This window comes from Populus alba, chromosome 9 (genome assembly GCF_005239225.2).
Source record: "Populus alba chromosome 9, ASM523922v2, whole genome shotgun sequence".
NCBI classification, from domain to species: Eukaryota; Viridiplantae; Streptophyta; class Magnoliopsida; order Malpighiales; family Salicaceae; genus Populus; species Populus alba.
Genome location: NC_133292.1, coordinates 1,259,385 through 1,284,828, shown reverse-complemented (window position 1 = coordinate 1,284,828; position 25,444 = coordinate 1,259,385). Strand labels below are relative to the sequence as shown.

The 25,444-nt window shown below is 31.3% G+C and overlaps 2 protein-coding genes across 9 annotated transcripts; both read left to right on the top strand.

Annotated features, from left to right (window-relative positions):
* The first annotated feature begins 9,504 nt into the window (after nt 1-9,504).
* Nucleotides 9,505-11,810, top strand: LOC118034774 (protein NUCLEAR FUSION DEFECTIVE 4). The gene has a single exon (XM_035040165.2). It carries the CDS (start codon nt 9,981-9,983, stop codon nt 11,658-11,660), a length of 1,680 nt encoding a protein of 559 aa, XP_034896056.1. The 5' UTR covers nt 9,505-9,980; the 3' UTR covers nt 11,661-11,810.
* Nucleotides 11,811-15,754: 3,944 nt separating this feature from the next.
* On the top strand, nt 15,755-23,597 carry LOC118034775 (uncharacterized). Of its 8 annotated transcripts, none has more exons than XM_073411532.1 (14): nt 15,758-16,063; nt 16,538-16,709; nt 16,806-16,868; nt 17,002-17,107; nt 17,293-17,397; nt 17,478-17,548; nt 17,665-17,782; nt 19,158-19,230; nt 19,384-19,575; nt 21,045-21,165; nt 22,193-22,441; nt 22,493-22,570; nt 22,659-22,765; nt 23,175-23,597. In XM_073411532.1, the coding sequence occupies exons 1-13, from the start codon at nt 15,996-15,998 to the stop codon at nt 22,695-22,697; spliced, it is 1,455 nt and encodes a 484-aa protein (XP_073267633.1). In that variant the 5' UTR covers nt 15,758-15,995; the 3' UTR covers nt 22,698-22,765; nt 23,175-23,597. The 8 variants fall into 8 exon arrangements, with proteins under 8 accessions (XP_073267637.1, XP_073267636.1, XP_034896058.1 ...); XM_073411534.1 differs by having other exon boundaries at nt 15,760-16,063; nt 22,513-22,570; XM_035040174.2 differs by having other exon boundaries at nt 15,762-16,063; nt 22,217-22,441; nt 22,513-22,570.
* The last annotated feature ends 1,847 nt before the right edge of the window (nt 23,598-25,444 follow it).

The following is a 25,444-nucleotide window of genomic DNA, read 5'->3' as shown; positions in this document are numbered from 1 at the left end:
ATTTTTAATTTTTTTAATATTTTTATTAGTTTTTTAATTTTATATCTAAATTTATCGTCTAAAATGACTTTTTATTAAGGATTGCTGTCGTGAAAAGTCATTTGAACTGTGGCCTAGGTGACTGCTGTTAGAAGTGCTTCATTAAGAGGCAAACACTGGCAACTTGGAAGGATTAGCAATAGTGTTTACGTGTGTGTATGGTAATATTGTATAAGGTATTTTTATAAAAAAAAATATATTTTAAAATTAAAAATATATTAAGAGAATATTTTTTTATATTTTTATACCAGCACATTAAAATTATTAAAAAAACATTAATTATTTGTTTTAAAAAAATAATTTAATAGTTTTTAGATAAAAAATAATTTAAAAAGTATTTTAAAAGATGGATTGAAAAGCATTTCCAAACACAACATTAAATTCAATTTATAATATGGCTTTACGAACCTTTAGGGTAATCCAATCAAGATATAATTTCTTCTGCAGTGATGTGGAGCGCACACGCGACACCAATGGTGATGGTTTTGGAAAAATTGTTGAGTGGGTTTTCTTCCACTATAAAAATATAATAAAACCAGCCTACGTACGTATCGATTGAAATTAATTTTTTAACCAGGCGGTTTTAAGAATATATTCTCCGCATTGTTTTGATATATTCCAAGAAATTTAATAATTTTTCTAAATGCCAATCCCAGGATTTAAACTCAAAATATCAAGGTCCATCTTTGTTATATTCCTTCTAATCAAACACATTAAAATTGCTTCTTCTTTTTATTCACTTGTATATTTGAACCAATTTACATATATTTTAACTAATATCATAAGATTTCAAGTAACATATGAAATTTTTTCTTTTTATCAATATAAATATATATCATAACTAATTTCACGAGTTACCGGGTGTCGGGTTAAGATTAAGACACTGTTTGGCATTGCGTTTGTACCTGCGTTTCATCAAATTTAAAATTTTTTTTTTTTAAATTGAATGCGGTTTGTACCTTTTAGATCGTTTTGATGTGCTGATGTCAAAAATAATTTTTAAAAAATAAAAAAATCATTGGCATGTATTTCGACACGAAAAACTATTTGAAAAGCAACCGTTACCACACTGCCAAACACGCTATAAGATTGTTGCATGCTCGCTTACTGCTAGCCTATCCTGATCCCTGAAATTACAGCAGCACAAAAGAGCATTTCAGGCTTCAACTGAAATCAAATATGCGCCCATGATTGGCAAATATGGGACCATGGAAATGAGGAGGAACAAGGAGGTCCATCCTCTCCATTTTTATTATATTCCACAAGGACTGAACATAGCACAATGTGGAATCCTTGAATAATTGGCGATGCATGTCAAATAGATAAATAGACATTCAAATATATCAGCCTGTGGGGCGGGGACATGCCCTGGAGCTCATGGAAGCATTGAAAAGAGAGCATTTTGAATCGGGGAAGGGTGTCCCTACTGCAGTGCTGCTTTGAAGTGTGAGCTGTTCAGGCACATGGACTCCCATGTGTGAAACAGAGGTTAATTATTGGTTCAAGATTTCTGCAAGTTGCCTTTTCTGCCAACAAATTTGAGGCATTTTGCCATGTTTCCATGTGCTTCTGTTGAAGAACAAAGTGGATTGAAAAATCATTCCAATTAGCTGTTTCCAAAAAAATGTCATGACAAGTTGAGTTTTCTTTTTCTTGGATTCTAACATGGTGGAAATTTAGAAATAATTCACTTGTGAGAGTAGCAAATTGTGATTCGCAAGTTATAAGTCTCACATGTAATTCATGAATGTTATTTGCGATTCGTGAGTCGCACGTGTTATCTGCTATTCTCTTAAATTATAAATACAAAATTCAATAAAAAAAAAGAGGAAAACAAAAAAAACCTTGGAGACATATTTAAGTTCAAATAATAATATCATTGGTATCTTTAGAAAAATTTTATTGAGATGAATTAAATAATAAAAAAAAAATCATCAATAATAATGATTAGACTCTGCCACACGAATTATCTAAATATATGAGCTCACTTTTCTCTCTTTTCTTTTTTTATTGAATCTTTGTTTTTAATAATTTTACAAATTAAAAGAGTTCTATATAACGATTGCCACTCCCGAGCAACTATTACTCAACATATTTTTTTATATCATATCGTATTATTTTATCATTTGTTTTACAATACTCGAATCCAAAAAAATCAAAAGAATTTTGGGCCAGAGTACTGTATGTGATCGTCCCCATGAATTCGCAGGTCCCTACGAGGAGAAAAAAAACATCTTGTCCTTTGAATTTTGTATTTTTATATATTTAAGTGCAAATTGAATTTCAAAATTAAAAGCTGCAGATTGACATTTGAATTTTAAGAACAAGCTGCAAGTGCCGGAGGTTAAAATAGTTGTTGTTTATGATTTTAGCATCAAACGTTGCTAATTTTATTTTTTAGTAAAAAAATTAAACATGTGGGGATTGATTTTTAATATAAATTGGTTTTTTTTTTAATGAATTTCAAAGCAATATAAATGACTAATAAAAATATAATTAAAATTAAAATTTCAAGATGAATTCTTTTTATAAATACTGAGACTACAACATATTATATCGATTCAGATTAATTTGGATTAATCTACTAATTCACATGTTAGGTTATGAAAAAATGATAAGTTCATAAAAAAATAAATTAAAACAAATAATGAAGCTTAATTTCTAATCAACCCAATATTAAATGAAAAATTAAAAAAAAAAATCAATAAAAAAGAAACAAAAAAATAACCGAGTCAACCTGGATTAACCTGTTAAACCCACGACCTGTTTTATTAAATCGAGATAATCTAATAAAAAACAAACTAAAATAAATTATAAAATTCAGTTCTTAATCAACATAATGTTGAAATAAATTATAAAGTTCAGTTTAGTTTTTAATTTTATCATTTAATATTGGATTGATTGAGAATTAGATTTTATGATTTGTTTTGTTTACTTTCTATTATGTTATTTTAGCCTCATTACCCAAAAAATAGTACTTAACAAGTTAATCCGAGTTGATTTAAGTTATTTTTTGTATTATTTTTTTAAATTATTTTTTTTAATTTTATCATTTAATACTGATCGATTAGGAATTGAATTTCTTAATATTTTTTTGCTTGCTTTCTATGATGATATTTTGGTCTTACGATCAAGGTTGCGAGTTTTGGCATTTTAACCCTGGTTAAATCATATTATTATTTTTTTATTATTTCTTTTTAAGAGTTTATCTTAGTCTCGTGATCCAAGTGGATTTAATTTTTATTGGGTTGCCCCCGTCTCATGACCCGAGTCGCAGGTTTAATGGGTTAACCTAATTAACTCAATTATTTTGTTTTAATTAACTTTTTTCTTCTTCTTAGTTTTATCATTTTAAATTGTGTTTGATTAAGAATAGGCTTCATGATTTATTTTGGTCTGCTTCTTATTAGGTTTTCCTGACCTCATAATCCCGTAATAGTTCTTAATGGATCAACCCGTGTTAACTTGCTTTATTTTTTGTGTTATTTTTTTAATTATAATTTTTATAAATTTCTTTTAATATTAGTACCATCGAATATTTTTTTTATATTCAGAAAAAAGAAAAAAACGACCTGCAACTTAATGCTAGTGAATAATCTTAATGATTGACAAATGGTGTAAGATATATACATAATTTTTCTATTTCTTTTTATTCAAACATCGAATAATAATCGATGCCTGCAAATGTTAAAAAGCGTTCAACGGCAATGACAAGTAAGCCCAGAGGATCACCTAAAGTGCTAGAGGCTAAGACCAAATAAAACTAGGATATGTCCAAATTGCAAGTCCAAAACAATATGAAACCCAAGGCTAATGCATGGCAAGTGTCGTCGTGGGAGGGCCCAAAAAAATGTTATTGTGTTTATTATACTTTTACTCTCTTACAGATGAATAAAGGATGTTCGATTTATGAATAAAAAATCACAGCAATGTTTTTGAAGAATATTGACCGCTCTTATTTGCTTTAAAAGAGTTGAGAATATAGTTTGAAAATATTAGTTGAAGTGCTATCGCAATCATTTCTTGTTAAATAATATCATGAGCTCAATATTGATGCATTTTTTTTTATTTGACGTGAAGAAATATTTTTGGGTTAGTTTACTATATTACTACATTTTTATTTATATGATTTAAGAATGTATATTTCACTCTATTATATTGCATTGAATACATTCCATAGTTAAAAGATCCAACTTAACTCAAAATTTAATTTACAAGTTAGGTGGGTTGCAAGTCAATAAGTTGACATGGGTCTATTATTATCGTCTAAAAAAACCATAATTTTAGACAATTATTTTTTTAAAACAACCTAAAACAAGGTCATTTTAGATTAAAAAAAAATAAAAATAAAAAAACATTGATTAAGTTTTATCTGAGTTTTAACTAGATAGCAAGTTGACTCATCAAATTTGCATGCTTGCCTGGATTAATTACATAAGCAGTCCAAAACAAAACCAGGCCTAATTCAAAGGTTGAGTTGATGGATTGCCTATTAATGCATTAAATTCTGCAGGCAAGTGTAGTCGTGGGAGGGCCCAAAAAAATGTTATTGTGTTTATTATATTTTTAATCTCTTACAGATGAATAAAGGATGTTCGATTTATGAACAAAAAATCACAGTAATGTTTTTGAAGAATATTGACCGCTCTTATTTGCTTTAAGAGAGTTGAGAATATAGTTTGAAAATATTAGTTGAAGTGTTATCACAATCATTTCTTGTTAAATAATATCATGAGCTCAATATTGATGCATTTTTTTTTATTTGACGTGAAGAAATATTTTTGGGTTAGTTTACTATATATAATACATTTTTATTTATATAACTTAAGAAGTATATTTCATTCTATTATATTGCATTGAATACATTCCATAGTTAAAGGACCCAACTTAACTCCAAATTTAATTTACAAGTTAGGTGGGTTGCAAGTCAATAAGTTGACACGGGCCTATTATTATTGTCTAAAAAACCATAATTTTAGACAATTATTTTTTAAAACAACCTAAAACAAGGTTATTTTAGATAAAAGAAAAAATTAAATAAAAAAAACATTAATTAAGTTTTATCTGAGTTTTAACTAAATCACAAGTTAATTCATCGAGTTTGCGGGCTTGCCTGGATTAATTATGTAAGCAGTCCAAAAATTGAGTTGATTGATTGCCTATTAATGTATTAAATTCTGCAGATTTCATAACTATAATACCTTTTAAGGTTTAAATATAAAACATTAAGGAATAAATTTTTTTTACAATCATCAATTCTTTAAATTGAATGATGAATTTATCATTTTACCTCGTATCATTAATTTGTTCCATTACATCATTACATCATGTTGTCAATTTTATTATATTTTGGTTGGAACGACCGATATACCTTGTATTATTTGAGAAAATAGAACAAAGCAGAATAAATTCCATCTCACTTGGAAAGTGAATTTCAATTCATTTTGGATTTTTCATCCAAATTTCATTTTAGATATTTAAGGTTTATTCTGTTTGTCTGGTTCTGAAAATTGCATTTTCAACTGTAAGCAAAATCCATGTCCAAACAGCATTGCAAGACTATATGCTCCTGTTATTACTGTGACGAGGAAGGTTGAAAGGGAAATTAATTGTTCTAGCTGGTATAGAAGCCCAAATCTCAACTAGAGCACTTCACCATAAATATGGGGATATGATGTTCATATCTTCAACCCCTATAGATTTTCAGAGGGGGTGGCCAAATCCACAAAGAAAAACACCCTATGATCTTGCTTGAGTAGGTTTCAATTTTGCAATTTCCAAAACAAAGATTGCACTCCCTATGATCTTGCAGCGCCACCGGTTTCCTCCTTCACCGACTTATGTCCACTCTCCGGTTAATCTTATCACGATGTGCCCACAACATGGACTCCAAGCCATTCTTCAGCCATTTTAGTGTGAAGTGCTTGTATAATATGTATCTGTATTGCCTTTCTTCTGTATGGGCATTGATGCCACCACCACTCTCCCCCAGACCAAACCCTTGTTTGCTTCCTCTGCCAGAGTCAATACTGCAAGATAATGAGCAGTGAAGCGTTCTAGATTTGTCAAATTCTTTGCTGAAAGAGACAAGGGTCAGCTCAAATGTGTCGTGCAAGATATTTTAAAATTAAAATTTATCTTCTTTTAAAAAAAAATAAAAAATTGAACGAGAACTAGAAAGTGATAACAACCAAACAATTATTAATGTGGAATAGCTATCAACCAAGTGCCTGGAGTTTTTGCAATGACTATACATGGGCTTGAGCTTCATCCCACATGGCTTAGACAGTGGATACACTATCTATAAATTATTTTAAACCAAATAGCATGGCTTTGTAGTTAAATGTTCTTTTGGACAATGATAAATGACGTTTCAACCTTATCATTAGATACATGAAAATTTAATGATATCCTCAATTTATATCCAACGAACTCAAGTACTAAAAACCAGTAGTGGAGTCAACCAGGAAATCTATCTTTGGCAAGGGAAAGTTATATTTAAAGCATGCCTTATTGAGGTTAGTGAAGTCTATAAGCATCAACAATTTTTTATTGGGTTTTTCTTCATCATTACCATATTAGAAAGTCATTACCATATTAGTGAAGTCTATAAGCATCCACCATGTTATTTCTTGACTCTAAAATCTTTAAATCTAAAGACATGGTTAGTCGACAAGAAATATATATTACTCACTCATTTCTTTATGTGTTTCATCACATAAGGGTCTTTCTAATGATATAGGAAACTAAAATTAACACAGAAGTTATATCTAAGCTATAGAAATAATCTGATCAAAACTAGAAACAAGTAGATAAACCTGAAACTATCTAAATTTGTTTGAACCGAACCGATTGAACCTCTTTTGACTCGAAATTATTTGATTTTTTTATTCCCGATGCAACAATAAAATTTTTCTAGACAATACATATTATTTTTTTTATCAAGAAATCTTAATTAACTCAAACCTTGGTGCTAAACACGAAGAAAATTTACAACAAAAACAAAGACTCGAATTCTAGGAAGAAATGAAACAAAAACAAGGAAAATAAAGGAATATAACCTAATTTTGGAGCTTTGTTTTGATAGCAACTGATACGAATCTCTTGATCACATGGTAAAATAACCATGAATGAAGTTAAAATACAACCAAGAAAGCTGAAAACTAGGTTTGATAGAACCTCGTACTATAGGTAACCCTATACCCAAAAACCAAAAGTATTAAAATAAACTTAAACTCAAAGATAACCTTGTACCTAAAAACCTGAAATATATGAATTATATTACAAAGTTAGTTAACCTTTAATAAATCAAATGTATGATCTGTGTCCCTATAAAAAAAGAATATTTTACCACAAACAATCAAAAGGAAGAAACTCACATTGATTATTACCAAGCTGCCAAAATTTATAGTTCCCAAAAACATTATATAGTCTCCTTCAAATAACCTTGATAGATCTTTTTTTGGTTGCAAGTCAACAGACTCAAACTATGGATCAACTAACATGAATCTAATAATGAAATAAACCCTTAAATAATATCTAATGAGTTATAAAAAATTCAAATTAAAAATAATTATTCAACATTAAATAAATAAAATAGAAATAACAAAAATAAATTTTTCATGTTATAATTATCCATGTAGTTGAATATCCAAGCTCTCTCGAGTGGTGTTTTTACTGGATTTTTTAGTGTGAGAATTCAACTAGGAAACTTTGTTTTGATTGCCAGAATTTCCTTCCATATACTCTCTCATATTAAATCTCCTTGGCATGCTAGGAATACTTGTAAAAAAAAAATGAAACCCAAGAGAAAAATCCTTTAAATTTCGCCACATCAAGTCAATATAGGACTTGAAATCCTTGTAAAATATGAACTACAATTCTTCAATGAATCCAAGCCATATTAAAAACCCTTGTAGCCCAAGCCCATGCACAAATTTAGGGACTAAATAAGCCTCATTTAATTTTTTCTTGCTTTTTAAAATTAACTCATTACAAGTCTGGATTGAATGGCTGAAAATAGCCAAAAATGGATTGAATGGCTGAAAATAGCCAAAAAATAATACTTTATCGATGAATTTTTCAAAATAATAACATAAACTTTGACCATTATACAAATATATATATAAACTCTGATTGGTTTAAATTTTTATCATAATATAATTTTATATGTCTAGTATTTTTCTATGAAACTTAAGCTCAATTTGATATACGATTTGAAAAATATATTCGATTTCACAAAACTAGTAAATAAACTTCTAAAAAGATAAATTAACACGTAACTTAGATTTTTTATCATGATGATGTTATAATAAGCAAAACATCTATTGCAGACCTCTCCCGCTTCATTCTAAAAGGTTCTCCCATGCAATTCAAGAGAAAAGAGTGAGAGAGGTGGCTTAGAGGATTTTTTTTAAAAAAAATTTAATAGAATATTTGTGATATTTAATATAAAGAATATTTAATTATTAATTAAAATATAATAACAATCTAATAAATAATCTAAACTTCTTATTTTAATTTTTTAGTGTGTCAATAAAAATATAAAGCGTTACATAACTTTAAAAAATATATTAACCCCGAATGTAAACCATAATTTTTTTAAAAAATAACTAAACTAGATAATATTAATAATAATAAGATAATTTGGATATTTTTTTAATACCCAAGTGGACTCGATAATTATCATGTTGGGTGAACTTGATAAAATATCTTGTTTAAAAGATTAAATGCAACGCAGCAGTGCTGATTAGATATGCTTGCTGTACTTGTCAAAATAGAGTTCAAAGATGTGCTGTCTCCTGGTCACTTGCTCCGAGAAAAGAGATATTCTATCTAGCAGGCATCTCTAATTAGTAATTCTCTACTGTCAAACCAAACAAACGCCCCAAAGTTTAATCCATACTTTTTCAACCGACATGGGTTGATTATAGGCAACTTTTAGATCATGACTCGAGATGGTTTATTTTATATTTTATAAAAAACATAAAATAATATTATTTTTAAAAAAATCAATAAGTTTTAGCTTGAATTTTCTAGAATTAACTAAGTCATTGGTCAAATTAAATTTTTAATTATATTATATAGGTTCAATTTTCTTTTTATTTTTATTAAATTTCTCCCTGACTTGGATCTAGATCACTAAGATCACGGGTCAACATGTAATGACTAGTTTTTTGTAAACAACGGTTTAAACCTTAAACCTATCGACATTGCTTCGAAAATGCGTGAAGGCATATTTAAAAATACTCTCTTTTTTTGGGTTGATGTCCAAACCATTTTACATGGCATTGCAAGCTCACCACTCCCCTCACAGTCCTTATCCTCGAGCAAGGAAGCACAAGTTATTTTTAGCTCAAGTTTTAAATTTGGATAAGAAAAGTAATTTCTTCTTCGTTTTGGATATTTTTTTTTAATAGAAAAGCCCTTGTGTTGAAATGCCAACAAGGACACAGGAATATTATCACCGTTGAAAGAAAAGAAAGGCAGCGATGTTCCCCAAAAGTTGAGGGCCAATAATGTTGGAAAACCAGAAGACCTCTAAAATAGTAATCTTCTTTACTCATTTCCTCCACTAATTCTTTCGTAGTTTTGGAACTCCATATTTCCATAAATTAAATGCTCAACTTCCGAATCTTTTGTAAGAGAAGGACAAAGAAAGATACAAAATAAATTGTCCCACAAGAAACAAAGCAAGATAGCAAAAAAGGGTGAGGAAGCAGAAGAAACGAAACACCATCCTTCTTCTCTTTTGTTTCTCTACTTCTCTCCCGGCTCTGTCGTTTCAGAAAGTAAAATCAATCTCTTCGTTCTATAATTTTTATTTGAGTGCATACCATCATCCTACATTTCTTGCAGAATTAACCCATTTGTTTTTAAACCTAGATCAATCATTTGTGCCTTCTTGATCTTGCCAAAAAAACACATTTGAACAAGGAAAAATGGGTGACGCGTGCAAATTTGCTCTACATGCAGTAGATGGGAGATGGTTCTCTGTTTTTGCCTCCTTTTTGATCATGGCTGGAGCTGGTGCTACATATCTCTTTGGCACCTACTCCAAAGATATTAAAGCCACCCTTGGTTATGACCAAACCACTCTCAATCTTCTAGGATTCTTTAAGGATCTCGGTGCTAATGTCGGGGTCCTTTCTGGACTTCTAGCTGAAGTTACACCAACATGGTTTGTGCTTGTGGTTGGTTCTGCCATGAACTTTGTCGGGTACTTCATGATTTGGATGTCTGTGACTCAGAGGATAGCCAAGCCTGCTGTTTGGCAGATGTGTTTGTATATTTGTATAGGTGCCAATTCCCAAAACTTTGCAAACACGGGAGCTCTTGTCACTTGTGTCAAGAACTTCCCTGAAAGTAGAGGGGTGATGCTGGGTATGTTGAAGGGTTTTGTGGGGTTAAGTGGAGCTATCTTTACACAATTTTACTTGGCCATCTATGGAACTGATTCGAAGTCTCTCATTCTTCTCATTGGGTGGCTCCCTGCTGCTCTGTCTGTGATTTTTGCTTACACTGTTCGAGAAAGGAAGCCAGAGAGGCAACCTAATGAGCTCAAGGTGTTTTACCAGTTTCTCATTGTGTCAATTATTCTAGCTTTGTTTCTCATGGCTGTGAACATAGTTGAAAAAGTTGTTGATTTCTCCAAAGCAGCCTATGCTGGAAGTGCTACTGTAGTTTGTGTTATGCTTTTTATACCTCTCATTATTGCCATCAAAGAGGATTGGATCCAATGGAACCTCAAGCATCAAGAAGGAATGAAACCTGCTACAGAGGCAACCGCTGAGAAGAAACTAGATATTACACCGGAGGTGAAGTCCGAAATCTCAAAAGAGCAAGAGGAGAAGGTTCAAAAATCCTGTTTCCTTACCATATGCAACAAGCCACCGAGAGGTGAAGACTACACAATCTTACAAGCACTTTTGAGCATCGATATGCTCATCTTATTTGCTGCAACATTCTGTGGCCTTGGTGCAAGCTTAACAGCAGTGGACAACTTGGGCCAAATTGGTGAATCGCTAGGATATCCAACTAAAACTATCAAATCCTTTGTTTCACTAGTGAGCATATGGAATTTTTTTGGAAGGGTCTTTGCTGGATTTGTTTCTGAAAGCTTACTAGTGAGGTACAAGATGCCTCGTCCATTGATGATGACATTTGTTCTCCTCTTGGCGTGCGTAGGCTACCTCCTCATTGCCTTCCCCTTCTCAGGTTCAGTCTATGTAGCATCAGTGATTACGGGGTTTTCCTTCGGTGCACAACTGCCTTTGCTATTCGCTATAATCTCTGAGCTCTTTGGACTCAAGTACTACTCTACATTGTTCAATTGTGGACAATTAGCAAGCCCTCTTGGCTCGTATATACTTAATGTCAAGGTCACTGGGTTGTTATATGACAACGAAGCGGTGAAAGAGCTAGCAAAGAAGGGTCTGGATAGATCAGCGGTGAAGGAATTGGTCTGCATTGGGGTCCAGTGTTTCAGGCTACCGTTCATAGTTTTGTCTGCTGTGACGTTTTTTGGTGCTCTTATTTCTCTGATTCTGGTGATGAGGACAAGGAAGTTTTACAGCAGTGATATATACAAAAAGTTCAGAGAGATTCATGGAGTGAAATGAGAACACGACACAAATGAAATTGAGGGGAGATGTAAACCTAGCGAGGCCTGACTGGGTGTCAAAGGCAACTAGATAGATGTCTTGAAATGCCTTCCGATTGAGTAAAACACCCCTCCACCGCCGTTCGGAGTGGTTTGTCTACGTGGTTAACATTGAGTTTCAACCATTGAAACGTGATTTCAATCGCTTAGCAAAGCATATATTTAAAAAAAACTGATATTTCAACTGTGATCAAGACACATAATTTGATAGAAACAAGAATGATCTCAAGAAGGTTATGTGTAGTTGCCAAAATTGATTGTATTAGCTTCTTCTTCTTCTTCTTCTTCTTCTTTTGTAAATTCTCATGTACATGTTCTCGTAAAAAATTAAATGAAGTTTAGTTTTTTTATTTGTTTTATAGAAGTTTAAAATAATGAATGCACTTGGGAATATTTTTCTTTTTTCCAAAACTATTGACCTCACAATACCTTCTAAAAACAGTTTTCTTTTCCCCAAAAGTATTATTTTTAACATTAATAAAAGTATTAACAAAAAAGAAGAAGACAACTCCGGAAGGAAAAAAGGAAACACAACATGTGTGTTTGTCGTCATTCTAAAAAACTAAATTAATTAGCTGTAGAGATCATGCCAGCAAATTAGGTCAAAGAATTTGTCTTGACCTTATTACAATTCATTTTTTTTAACACAAGTGTGCCCTTGTTGAGGAGTCAACCTCATACTCTTTATTCAATTTTAATAACAATAGTACTGATTTTAAATTATGACTGTGATTGTTTTTAAAATATTTTTTATTTAAAAATATATTAAAATAATATATTTTTTTAAAAAATTATTTTTAAAATTAGTAAATTAAAATAATTTAAAAATATCAAAAAAATATTAATTTGAAGTAAAGAAAAAAATAACAAAAATTTAAATTTTTTCAAAAACACTTTTGAAACATAAAAAGAAACAGTGCCTTAACTTTTGTGGGGCCAAATTAAAACATGTTTATTTTTAAGGTAGTTTTTGTGGTTTTTAAAAAAGTAAGTTTAAAAAAAGTATGATTAGCTTTGGTTAGTTGGACTTAGATATGTATTTGGTAAAAATTATGGTTAAAGTTTACGTGTAGCAAAAAACATGTATAAAATATTTGAGAAATTTTTACGAAACTCAGTTAAAAAAACATGTAAAAATTGTTGTACAAAAACTACATTTCAAACTTAATTTTTTAGTAAGTCCCGCAACATAAAACACGATTTTTTTTGTTACCAAACATGTAATCGTGTTTGTTCCACTATTAACACAAAAGCTAGCAAAAAACAAACATAGCCCTAGAGATAAACCAAATGATATATAAAAAAATACAACCATAAGAGATAAGGAAATAAAAAAAATGAAAGAGAAAATATTGATACACCAAACAATGTTTAAGCATGCTTATGTCTCGATAACCACCTGCCAATATTTTTCATTTTACAAGTGTGGGCGTATAAATTGTCAGTACAATACATACTTGGAAGCCTTCTTTAATAAATTGACAGAGGATCACCTATAAATACAACTCATTTTACAGTTACTCACACGATGAAGTAATTATTCTCCTTGATTACTCTGCATGATATGTCTACACCTCCATTCTCTACAAGGTAATCTCATGTGACCTATGGTGTGTAAGTACCTAACATAACCAGGTAACAAGAACATAGACAACATGTAATGACCCCGATTTTCTACATCAATTTTAATAATATATTTAGAGTTTTCAGTGTAAATATATATATTTTTGTATACTTGTCGGAAAATACATGTATAGTTCATCCATCTTGCAAGTCACCATTGACACTTACCAATTATCTTCTACAATAACAAGCATAATATTCATTTCAAGATATCTTATTTTAGTACATGCACACAATTTGTTTTATCCATACATAACTATGTCCATACATGTAAGGAAGCTATTACAAAAATCCAATAGTATTCGGGGATAAGTTTACATAGAAAACTTTACAAGGAAGATAAAGTGATCTAAGGACATGCTAACAATGGGACTAGCACCTGCAATAAATAATAATTAAGTAAGTGAAGAAAGTTCTTTAATGACATCATTAATTATATCATTTAATTTCAACACAAAATCAGGTAATATAAAAATATTAGTATTATCATTCTTTTAGTTATGTCAATGTAGTATAATCATTCCAATATAGATCTCACATACAACTATTCCCACTTAATAGTTGTTATCCAATCCTCATTCTTTTATAAGGAAAATCATAAGTCAATTTCCCAACATAAAACATCAATTCCTTCCTAGTCATAACTCATGCCCTTATCTGTATATATTTTATTAACCATCATTATTGTCAATAATTCATAATTTATTTTCTTAATCATTGATAATTTTTATTGATTAGTACTTAAAAGTGTATTTTTATCAAGGTTTTATATCATTATTTTGTACTTGAAATATCAATAACTCCTTAACTAGAGTATGTTTTATAATAACATGTCTAATAATATAAGATACTTTTAATTTATGGTAAATGTTTATCTTAAATGCAAGCCTATCACATAAATCAAATGATTGGTTGATGGATTTAATTACTGAAATTGAGATGACAAAGAAAGTGCTACGCTTGAAAACGATATGCTGGTTCAGTTCAAACTGGAAGAGTATTTTGAATCACAAGAGATAATATTTGAGTGAGTATTGTGTATTTAAATGGTTATTTTATATAAGAGTATTTTGATACTTTTAATTCTTAGATGATGTTGATATTAACAGAGTTAGTTGAAAATGTTATCTATAATTTATGTAGAGTGATAATGCAAAGCATGGTTTTCATGACACCTATAGGAGGTCTTCCCATTTCTTATCACTTGTTTTAAGTTTCATTTTGTAGTTTTTGAAATGACACATGAAAAAAAAAAACAGTTGTTGCTCTTTCTCTTGTCCACATAACCTAAAATTAGTAGATAAAAACATTTTAAAATTCAAAGCATAGCAAGCTAAACACTTTTTATGTCCAAATGACTTAATTTACATTTCTTGATATTAATAATTAACTCTCTTTTTGTTTTGGTTCACCAATTATTGTATGATAATATCTTTAATTATTTTTATTTTTCAATCACTTGCTCTTCATTTATGCATAAAAATATATTTAAAGTTGGATTTTATCTCACTTGATTTGTTTCTAAAATTAATAAAGTAGTTTCATGAACTTTTATATATTAATTATATCATTTTTCTTTATTTGGCATGAGTTTATGTACAGCTCTGCCTAGAGCCCAGGATGAACAATATTTTCAAATTAAATATTTAGAAATAAAAAATTAATTAAATATTTTTAATAATATTTAATTTATTTATGCTAACTATTTTTTTAAAATAAAATATTGACTAATTTTTATTTATTTATTTAAGATTAAGGATTTTTTAAAAAGTTTTTCAAACTTGTATATTTATGGTCTATTTTTTTTTTAAAAATAGAATCCCAAAAAAATCACAATGAAAAATTAAATTTTATATAAAAAATAAAAAAAATGAAAACCTTTAAAACAAAAAATAGTTTTTTTTATAAATAAAAAAAAAATTAGTTTTTTGTTTTTTGAAAAATAAAATGAATAATCATGCACATGAAAAATTACATAAATACCACAATCAAATATATTTAGTCAACACATCCATCACATTAACCTTCAATTAATATGCATATTTTGATTTATAATATCCAAATAATTAACATTAGCTAATCGTAAGAGATAATAAGTTTTTTTTATATATCTAAAATAATTATTTGAAATTTTATATATAAACAAAAAATCCAACTAGTGTAAATAAAGAACTAGAAAAAAAAAATCAGTAAGGAATATTAGAAGAAATTATATATTTTTAATAATTTTTTTTTGTTATTAAATATGACTTCTCTATTGGATTGACTTAGAATGAGGGTTTTTTTTTTTTTAAAAAAAAACATATAAGTGAAATTAACCGGATTAATTTAAAAAACCGGATCAACTCACCAATTAAAACTCAATTTTACATTATTTTTTTTTAAATATTGTTTTAATCATCTAAAAAAAAAATATTGTAACAATGCGGTTTTGATTGACCAATCAACCCAGCATGGAGCCTGGTCAGGCAGGGTTTTGTAATTTAGGAGATGAAGGCGTCGAGTAATCTAACCCCGGTTTTCTACAAGTGACGAACCAGTCTGGTTCGATGAAGACATTTTGAAAGCCGCTTCCGGTCTGGCGCCTCGCTTCTCAAAATTTTGGCTCCAAACATATAATATAGTCTCTGTAGAGAGGCAGGGTGTTGGAGTTTGAGAGAGAATCTGGAACATGGATGCTCCTCTTGACTTTGAATTTGAAGACCCACTTCTCAATTCTCCTGTTATTGTCAAGAAAAGGTCTGTGTCCCCCCCAAATCACTTATCTTGTTTTAGTTTTGTACAACTATTCTTGTTGGAAAGTTTGATCTGGGTATCAACTAGTTCAGTTTTCCAGTTTTTCTGTTTATGAACATTGCTGTTGGTTATGTGATTATTGTGAATTGTCTTGATTGATAGTACTGCTCATGATTTCATGGACCTTGTTTCTTTTCTTTTAGAACCAGTTTTTGTGAAGCAAACCCTTTTTTGCTTTCTTATTATTTTAATTTTGAGTTGAAATTTTTAAATTTGATTGAGAACCCATTAAGTAAGAGATGATATTTTCTGATAAAATGTAACAAACTTGAGGACTTGCTTGGCATTTGGAGCACTGATTGAGTACAGGATATCATCTTACCCCCTTTTGTGATGTAATTTTTGTTGAATTTGCAATGCAAGTTTTGCTTTTGATAAATTTTTTAACTTGTTTGTTTTGTTTACAATACAAACCAGCAAGAAAGTTATTGGCTTGGATGATCTTTTGACTGATCACTACCAGGAGAAAAGCAAAGTGATCGAGAGGGAATCTAAACGAGCAAAAGCAAAGAAAAAATATGATTCAGATGAGGATGATTTTGACAAAGAAGCTTTACTATCAAAACAAATTAATGAATGCCACAATCAGGCATGATAGACTTCTCTTCTGTAGATCTTTGAATGCTTTTTAATGCCATTTTATGTGTTCCCTTTTGGCCATTTGACAAGTTGGTCCTTGATGTAGATGCAAGAAATGAGTGGTGAGGCAGAGATTGCCACGTGGGGTGTACATGTTTTTGGCAATCAGGTCCTCTTCTAATGAATGAATTTGAACTCATAGCTATTCTACTTAATGTTTGCTTTGGTATTTGGACTGGTTTAAATGGGAGTTCATTTTTTTATAATTGATGGTAATTTGTTATTCTGTGGGTGAATTGCAGAAACCCATGCCAGTTCTTACACTGCCTGAGCTTGGAAGTTGCTCACTTTTGCGGTCTTTCATGAGCAGCGAGCTCAACTCTTTGGTTGAACTCACCACAGAAAAAGGTTATTCATATTTCTACTTTTCTTGAATTATTTCTTGTTGTTTTCTCACCAATTCTGCATGTCTGCCTCTCTTTTCCTGATTCACACATGCGTGCACTCACAAAATGAAATTTATATTTTTCATTGTGACCAGTTTGAAGCAATTGTCTAACTATTGTACTTTCCTCTTTGACATGCCCTTGCAGTGGAAACGTTTCTTGAAGGACTATTAGTAAATGGTTGGCTCTCAAAATTGGTCAACACCCGTTGCTATATAGAAAAATCAATAGCTAAATGGACATTCTATTTGAGTAAGTGTATCTGTTAGTGCCTAAGAGTTCATTTTGTTTTCATTTGATGTTATTTATGTGCTCATCCTTTGGCTTGTTAGTGTTATACTCATCAAAAGAAGAGTTGAGAGCATCTGCCTGTGACTTCTGGTGCAACATTCTTTTGCCTCAGGTTAAGGTTAACCTGATTTTTACTTTTATTGATTCGTTGCAAAGTTCTTGACACCTCATTTTGTGTTTTCATTAAATCCTTTCAAGTATTATGGTTCTTTTTCTATGCTTAATCAGACCGAGAAGCTGCCTATCAGAATCGAGTGGTTTCCCAGTTACTGTGAGCTGAGAAGTGCTCTCAAAACATATGGATTTCTCTTCAATTATTTGTCACGGACAGAATCAATAATCACCAGTAAGTACTCTCACCTCTTTGCCACTTCTCTTATGTTAACAATAAAGCATAATATGAATTTGGGATGGTACATGCATGCATAAATACATAAACACATACATGAGTCCAACTGTCTGTACATATATCTCATGTATCCTAGAGAAGAGAAAACATACATACTGTATTATATTACTCATAATATACATGTTTTGTGTAGTAGCATATACATATTTTGTCTCTTCGCTAACATACACCTTAAAATCCTTGTTGTGGCCAATAAAAGCAAGTCTGGATGCTATCATATGCAAGATGCTAGAGGTAAAGTTGGATGGTGGTGGTGATAGAAATGCTCCTTCCAGTGTGCAGCAACACTGGTTTGACAAACCCTTTATATTGTATGTTAGATGGCAACATGCATTTACATTTTTGTTTCCTTTTTCTTCTGATCTGCACATTGTTTGTTGCTTAATTTCACTTTACTGGCTATGAATTGGGCTTGGTATTGCTTATTGTGAACTTTTTTGATAGATTTCTGTTATGTGATATCTACGTGTTTTTAAGCTGAGTGATGTGGATGAGTGGAATGGTCTGCATGGGTAAAATACATGTCTTTAGGATTTTTGCTACATCAGACACAATTTAGCCTATCAATATCCTTTTGATGTTCGAGGTTCAATTGTCAATGTGGACTGTCTTTGATGCAGGGTAGGATGTTGGGAAGAGGAAAACAACAGAAAACAGCAATTACAAGCATAGCTAAAATCTGAATAAAATTAAAGTTGGAACAAGAGTAGTGGGTTTAGGATTGGAAAGAAACCTCTAAAATCTGAGGTGATTGATAAGAAACAAAAGATTGTCTTATAAAATAACTGCTGCAACCTTTTTATCCTGCTGAAATGCCCTGCTCCTAATCCTTTTGGAAACAAATTACCAAATAAAATGTCACATGGTGATCACATGACAACAGGTAAACCCAAATAACTTGCAGATATATAAACTAAATAAGAAAACTAAGATGCATAAGGAAAGAAGTATTCTTCTAAAAGCTCCCATGCCATCTTCTTTTCAAAGTTGATTGCAAGAAGGAATTGATCAATATGTAAGGTTCTTATCTGCATTCTCTCATTGTTGTGGTCCTGTGATATTCTTACATTGTTGTGTATTCACATCTGATTAGTTTGGGAACATCTGTTTCTATGCTGTTTATGCCTTTTTTAATGTATTGATACTGAGATAAAGCATTTGCGAGTTTTCCACGTCAAATACCAGTTTGACCTTTATTTTGTTCTAGTGAAGGACACCTGCAATTTGTTAGAAAGAACCATATGTGCTCAGCAGATGTGGACCACCTATAGGAAGTTGTTTTTACAATACATATATTATGTTTACCTTTCAGATTCAGGGGTTAGAGGGCCACCTAAAAATATTAGAGCCTGGATCAAATTTGTAGCTGCCTGTTGTTGTGTCAGGTATGAGATGAATATGAAAAAACACTAGTATGTGCTGTCATAAATTGGATATTGTCTTGTTCACATGTAAAATAAAGCTGCAAATTCTACTACTAGTTTGAAATATGTTTTTATTTTTTATTTTTATGGTTATTGAGGTTTATTTCTTTTCAGGAGCAAACGGCCTGTATTTTCAACTTCAGAAGCTGAGGAACTAGTTGAAGTTGCTGTTTTCCTTTCCTCAGATCGCCAGCTTGAAGGTTTACTGGTGCTTTTGGATGAATTTGTGCAATCAGTTATCAGTTACTTCACAGATGAAGAATGGAATATCAGCTGTGAAAAGATAGCAAGATCCATCTCTTGTAGGTAATTGCTATTTAGCTCTTACCACTGGACTTCTCGGATCATTATGGTCTATTTTTAAAAATGCCTTTGTTGAATTGGTGTTCATCCAAATTTTATTGAAGAACTTGTTCTGCTTACCATTTCCCTCTGGCTTTTCCCCAATCTGGTTTTAAGAGTTCTCTGAATGTTAGTAATTTGTTTCATGGTTAGCAGAAGGGTGGATGTACACTCTTTGCTCATATCCTTTGCTGCAGGTAATTGCTATATAGCTTTTAGCGTTGGACTTCTTGGATCATCATATCCTATTTTCAAATTTTGCATTTGTTTTCATCAAAATTTCATTGAAGTACTTGATCTGCCACCATTTCACCCTGTGGCTTTTCTCCAATCTGTTTTAAGAGTTTGCTGAATGGTAGTGGTTTTTATATGGTTAGCAGAGGGTGGATGTACATTCTTTGCTCATATCTTTACCTGGAGGTTTTGCTCCAAGTCTAAGGATAGAAGACTTCAATTTTGCTCATATCTCAGTACCAGGTTTTATGGCTGTTGGTTTGTGCTTGTAAGTTTATGTCAGCCTGAAATATGCTGAAGGTGAAATGGATACCATGTTTTGTGTTTGTGTGATGCAAATAACTGATAACCAAAGAGTGAAGATTGAAATCATTGGAAACAAACTCAGCAATTGTTAGCTATTTTTTTATCTAAAAAAAAATGGAATGTATGTTAACCTCATTTTGTCTGGAATATGATATGGTGCCTGTCATTATTTAGCACATCTTTCCACAAGCAAAGGGGTGTAACCTCCCATATGATGTCTTCATATTTGATAAGTGATGCAACCGCACCTTGTGCACACATTACACATCAGAAACAGGTTTGGGGCTTGAGGGGTGGGGGATGGACAGAGATAAAAATTGTTACTTGACACATGGGTGCAAGTGGTGTGCATGAAAGCTGACATATTGCAATTCAATCACCTATTGTGCTTATGCTGTTGATGCTTGAGTTTGATTCAAAAGAAAGAAAGTGTTTTGATCACTCTTTTTTCTTTTAAATCACTTTTAAAAGCAAAGAAAGTGTTTCAAGATACCTCAAATAATGGAATTCAGTATTATACTCGTGGGGACTTCTATCATTGTAGACAATAATTTCCATATCACCGATGGAATTTGAATCTGAACTTTATTTCTGGCTCTTTATTTTTATCTCACAGTCCCTCATTTCCTATTTGACATATCAATTTATCACTGTTTTCTTTTCTTTTTTTCAGTCGATGAATTCTGCATGTTTTCACATCTAGGATTTACATATAAAATATATATTATTGTCACAAGGAAGTTACTTATTATTTAGATAACTAATGCACTTGTTGCAACTTGATATGTAATTTTAAGAAAGTGGGAATCCTTAAAAGAAAGATAGATGGAAGGCAATACTCTGGCTCACTTGTGACTGATTTCTCTTATTCTTGTTATCATTGGTTATTCCAGAAGCCCCAGGGACTTGAACTGTTTGCAGACTGTGGAATGCATTTCAGGAGTCAGCACTCGTGGCAATCACCTGAGGAGTGCCATTTCTTATCAGATTCTGCTTAATTGTTTTGATAATCAGGTACTCATGTTCATCTCTGTTATTAGCTCAATTAAATGCATTCAATTTACTGTTTATACTTGTTGATTCTTTTGTTGGGGAATTTCTAAATTATTCTCTAGTTTCTTGTCATCTATGGCTCAAGTTACTTTTGATTATATAATTTCTGTACATTATTTACCAGTGATAATAATTAATGTGTTTAAAAACTATAGGCTTTACAATGATCTAACAGTTGGACATTCTGTTTTCTTAATAGGCTTCGCTTAAAAACTACAGGCTTCATGATGATCTAATAAGTTGGAGATTCTGTTATCTTAATTGTTTGATTGTAGGGCATTGAAGTATTTCATTTTCCTAACAAGCATAAACTATCCAATTGCAACATAAATTTACATCAATTAAAAGCAAAGTAAAACTAACAGTAACATGAATGAGATAACGTAAGAAATTTACATCTGTTAATGTAAACGGAAAATTAACACTAGTATGAATGAGGATAATGCAAGGTCTCCACTTTTAGCTTCTCATAAACCAAGTTGATTGTTATCAAAATGCCATTGCATTCAAACTGTACTGATTTGTGTACAGAAAGATAGATACAGTGCCATAGGATCTTCATAGTTTTCTGGGCAATGTAACTGCTGTTATTTATTGAGACTTTTTTTTTTTCCTTTATTGGCCTAGGAATAATGGATAATAGTTGACATGCCCTAAACATTAGAGTCTGGTTTGTTTTTTGTGCGTACTGATTTAGAGTGAACTGGGTGTTGCTTATAGCATCAGCCAAATCATGCTACTGACAAAAATATAATAATCTCCTGATTAGAGTGACTTTATAGACAGATTTCTTGCACTCTGTTTTTCCTGAATTTATCTTATTATTTTAAGAACAGTTACATATGCAATCACAAGTTTATGAATACTACTCTGGCAAAACATTACTATTGCAACATAAATTCAGTCTAAACAGTTTGACTGGTTGAATGACATGCATGGATTTTGAACCCCAAATGTCTTGGGGCCATATTGGACTGTATCCATTCAGGTTCACTTGTGTCACATTCCTCAGGCTTCCAACGAAGAAGAGATCCTGAGTTTCCTCATATCCATAAACGTGAAAGACCGAAGTTGTGATCTTTTCCAGATGTACATTTACCTGGTTTTGACTGAAAACTGGCTCTTGTCCAATCCAATGTTTGAACTCAAGCCAGTGATCTATGAAATGTGGGGTGTTTATCTGCGAAACTGTTCTTGCCAAATCACCAGCACAGATATGAGGCCCTATGCATCAAAGGTGTGCTGTTAAATGCTCTTATCTCTATGTGCTCTAGTGATTTTCATTAAGAATTTCTTTCAATATTTCAGGTCCGCACTAAAGCTTCATATATTCTATTTGGCACCACCAATAAATAACTATTATAAAGTATGTGTCCCTACCCAACCCAAAAAGAAAGTGCTTTTTTTTTTTCTAAATTATGGATAACTGTTGATTGATGCCCGTCTTTTGTAAGTCTTCTGATGGAATACAAGGTATAGGTGCTGAAATGTAGCAGAAAGGAAATAAAGAGTATATCCACATGTGAATTAAAAGAAACAAGACCACAATTATTTATTAGTGGTAAGTCAGTACTCAGCACTCAGCACTCTTTATATTGCTATTGTCGTAAGTTCTGCTCAAAAGTGTCTTTGTTCGCTTCATATGCTACACGCCTTGACATGGAGGCAATCTTGTCCTTTAAAAAGATTGACAAGGACAATTACTCATTCACTCTGATATTTATCCATGTGCACAAAAATGGCCAAGGTTGGTCGTCTTTGTTAAAATATTGTGCCATTTTTAGAAGGATTTCTTGTCTTGTGAAAATATGATAATTTCCTACCATTTTTACAGCATCAAGATACAGCAATCACAACGTTTCCTCTGTTGCGACTGCACTTCATGGGTTGCCCCATTTTCAATTTGTGCAGAATAACATGACATGCTGAAGCTTTTCCAAACTTAACCACATAGCATTTCATGTTTACAGGGAAGTCTGAAATTTGAATCCGCTGTACGAGTTCTAAGCATGCAAAGTACAATCTCCTTTTGAATTCTTTAAACCTACTGATTCCCAAGCTGAGTTGTGGGAGAATTAAAGGAAAGTTTGGTAGGATATGGTGTGGTTAGGCAATCCCTAGTAATCATATTCGTATAAATGGTGCATTCAGAAGAGATTCCAATGTACTGTACGAAAATTTAAGTTCCAGGAGGGAACAAATGGCGCAGCGCTTCTCCTCCCCTCAATTCTTATATTGAAGTTAGGTTTTATTGCTTTTGTATTAAGATGGTTATGCTGAGTGGTTTTAGGGGGCTTAATCAATCATTTTATCCCCACCTCGATCATTTGTTCAATAACATTATGTGTTTGTAAAATTGGCATAAAATTTTATGCAAGAAAATTGAACCCAAATACTACTCACACGACGTGCTCTTGAGCAATTGAGGAGGAAAAAAAAAAAAAAAACACTAGCGGCTTAAGTTCCTTACATGTTCAATCAGCCTCTCTTTCTGTTAAATTGTGAGAGAACCATTTTTATTTCAAAATTTAAATCCTAATTCTTTACTAAAACAAACTGAAACCCTTTTAAATTCTAACCAAATCACCGATAATCATATTCGAAGAATTCTTTTGTTTTTATGGGTTTTTGAGCCGTAAATTTTAGTTCATTTAACATTATTCATCTAATATGGGAATTGTTTGTTTGAGTTCATCTCATTTCCAATTAATAGAACGATTAGATGGCAATTAACTATTAGTTCCATTTAAGTGAAATTAACAAATACATGGTGTTAATGACATGTTAAGTTAATTTTAGGCAAAGGATATAATGATGGCTTCCATTCTGTATTTATGGAGAAAGTTAAATTTAGGACGATGTATGCCCTGGATGCATAGGAGTTCTCATAGCAGGCCATTTATGGGAGATGGCAGGCATCCAGCATCCCCTCTTAAAAAAGTAGAAGGACATTTTATTTTTTTTTGAAAACTTGGGAAAATAAAAACCCACAACTTGAATTATGGAATCCGGAGGAAGGATTATATGCAGAAATTACAGATACATTGTAATAAAAGCTAAAAAAACTCCATGTTTTATTGTGCATACACTCATTTACGTGATTTTTTTTTTAGTAAAATTATTATTTTTTCCTTAATAATTTAAGTTTTATAGCATGCTTTAGGGTTATATAGTATTTTTTACATAAACATTTACTATTACTAGATTGAATGAGAATAAATAAGTCTTTTAATATTTAATATGCATACTATAATATCTAAAATACTCTTAAAAATTGAATTTTCAACAATAAGGGTAGGGGCATTTTCAATTTTTTCTTCGTTTTGGTGTACTGTAGTTATTGAAATGCCCCGTAAAGTCAAATAATCTAAAACTAAGATTGAAGGGGTTTTTTGATTTTTTTTTTTATTATGTTTTTTCGTTAATATTGTGTGGGTCGGGGGCAATTTAGTATTTGTATATATTAAATAAGAAAAAAAGGAAAAGGATACATGCACCAGCGTATTGGAGGCACCAACGCTTTTTGGACAGTGTATGCGACACCTTCCAGTGCCTGAATACCACATTTCAGGTTGTTGTTCAATGTGTCTTGCCGCTCCCTTCATGATGGTTCGGCGCGTGTAGCCACCAAATACATGTTGGAGCTTCGGTGATGTTTTTTCTTTTTCCTTTTTTTTCCCTCTCTCTTCAACCTTGAAAAATATGTAGCCCTTGTTAGAAATTAGAAAAGTGTGTTATTTATTAAGTTTATCACACTTGATCCTTATTCTTTTAATTGTATCAAATTTTTCATCTTATTTTAAGATGTTTTAGGTTTGACCCTCAATTTTTTAATTTATAATTTAGATTCTTGGCTCTTTTACAAAATTTTAATTTCTTTTCAATTTCATCATTGGATTCATGATCTTATTATTATTATTATTATTATTATTATTATTATGGTCCTTATTCTATTGATTCTTATTTTTGTTTTGGATTATTTTGTGAATTTTATTTTTCTTTTCCATCTTGTTTTTCATTCAATATTTGATGATAGTTAAGGTTTGACCCTCAATATTTTGATTTCTAATTTTGATTCTTAGTGTAATTTGTTTTCAATTTCATCTTTAGATCTAAAATCCTGATTTTTTTTTATAGTTTGGTCCTCATTCTTATTTCCCTTTAATTCAAGATTTTAGTTTATCCTCTCATTTCTTCAAATTAGGTCTTTATTCTCTTAATTGCTATTTTTTTTAATCCT

Excerpts from the sequence above, each read along its gene's own strand:
- LOC118034774 (XM_035040165.2), top strand. The coding sequence starts at position 9,981 with ATGGGTGACGCGTGCAAATTTGCTCTACATGCAGTAGATGGGAGATGG.
- LOC118034775 (XM_035040167.2), top strand. The coding sequence starts at position 15,996 with ATGGATGCTCCTCTTGACTTTGAATTTGAAGACCCACTTCTCAATTCT. Across the intron at positions 17,783-19,157 it reads GACAGAATCAATAATCACCA|ATTCAGGGGTTAGAGGGCCA; the intron begins GTAAGTACTCTC and ends TTTACCTTTCAG. Across the intron at positions 22,442-22,492 it reads TGAGGCCCTATGCATCAAAG|AATTTCTTTCAATATTTCAG; the intron begins GTGTGCTGTTAA and ends ATTTTCATTAAG.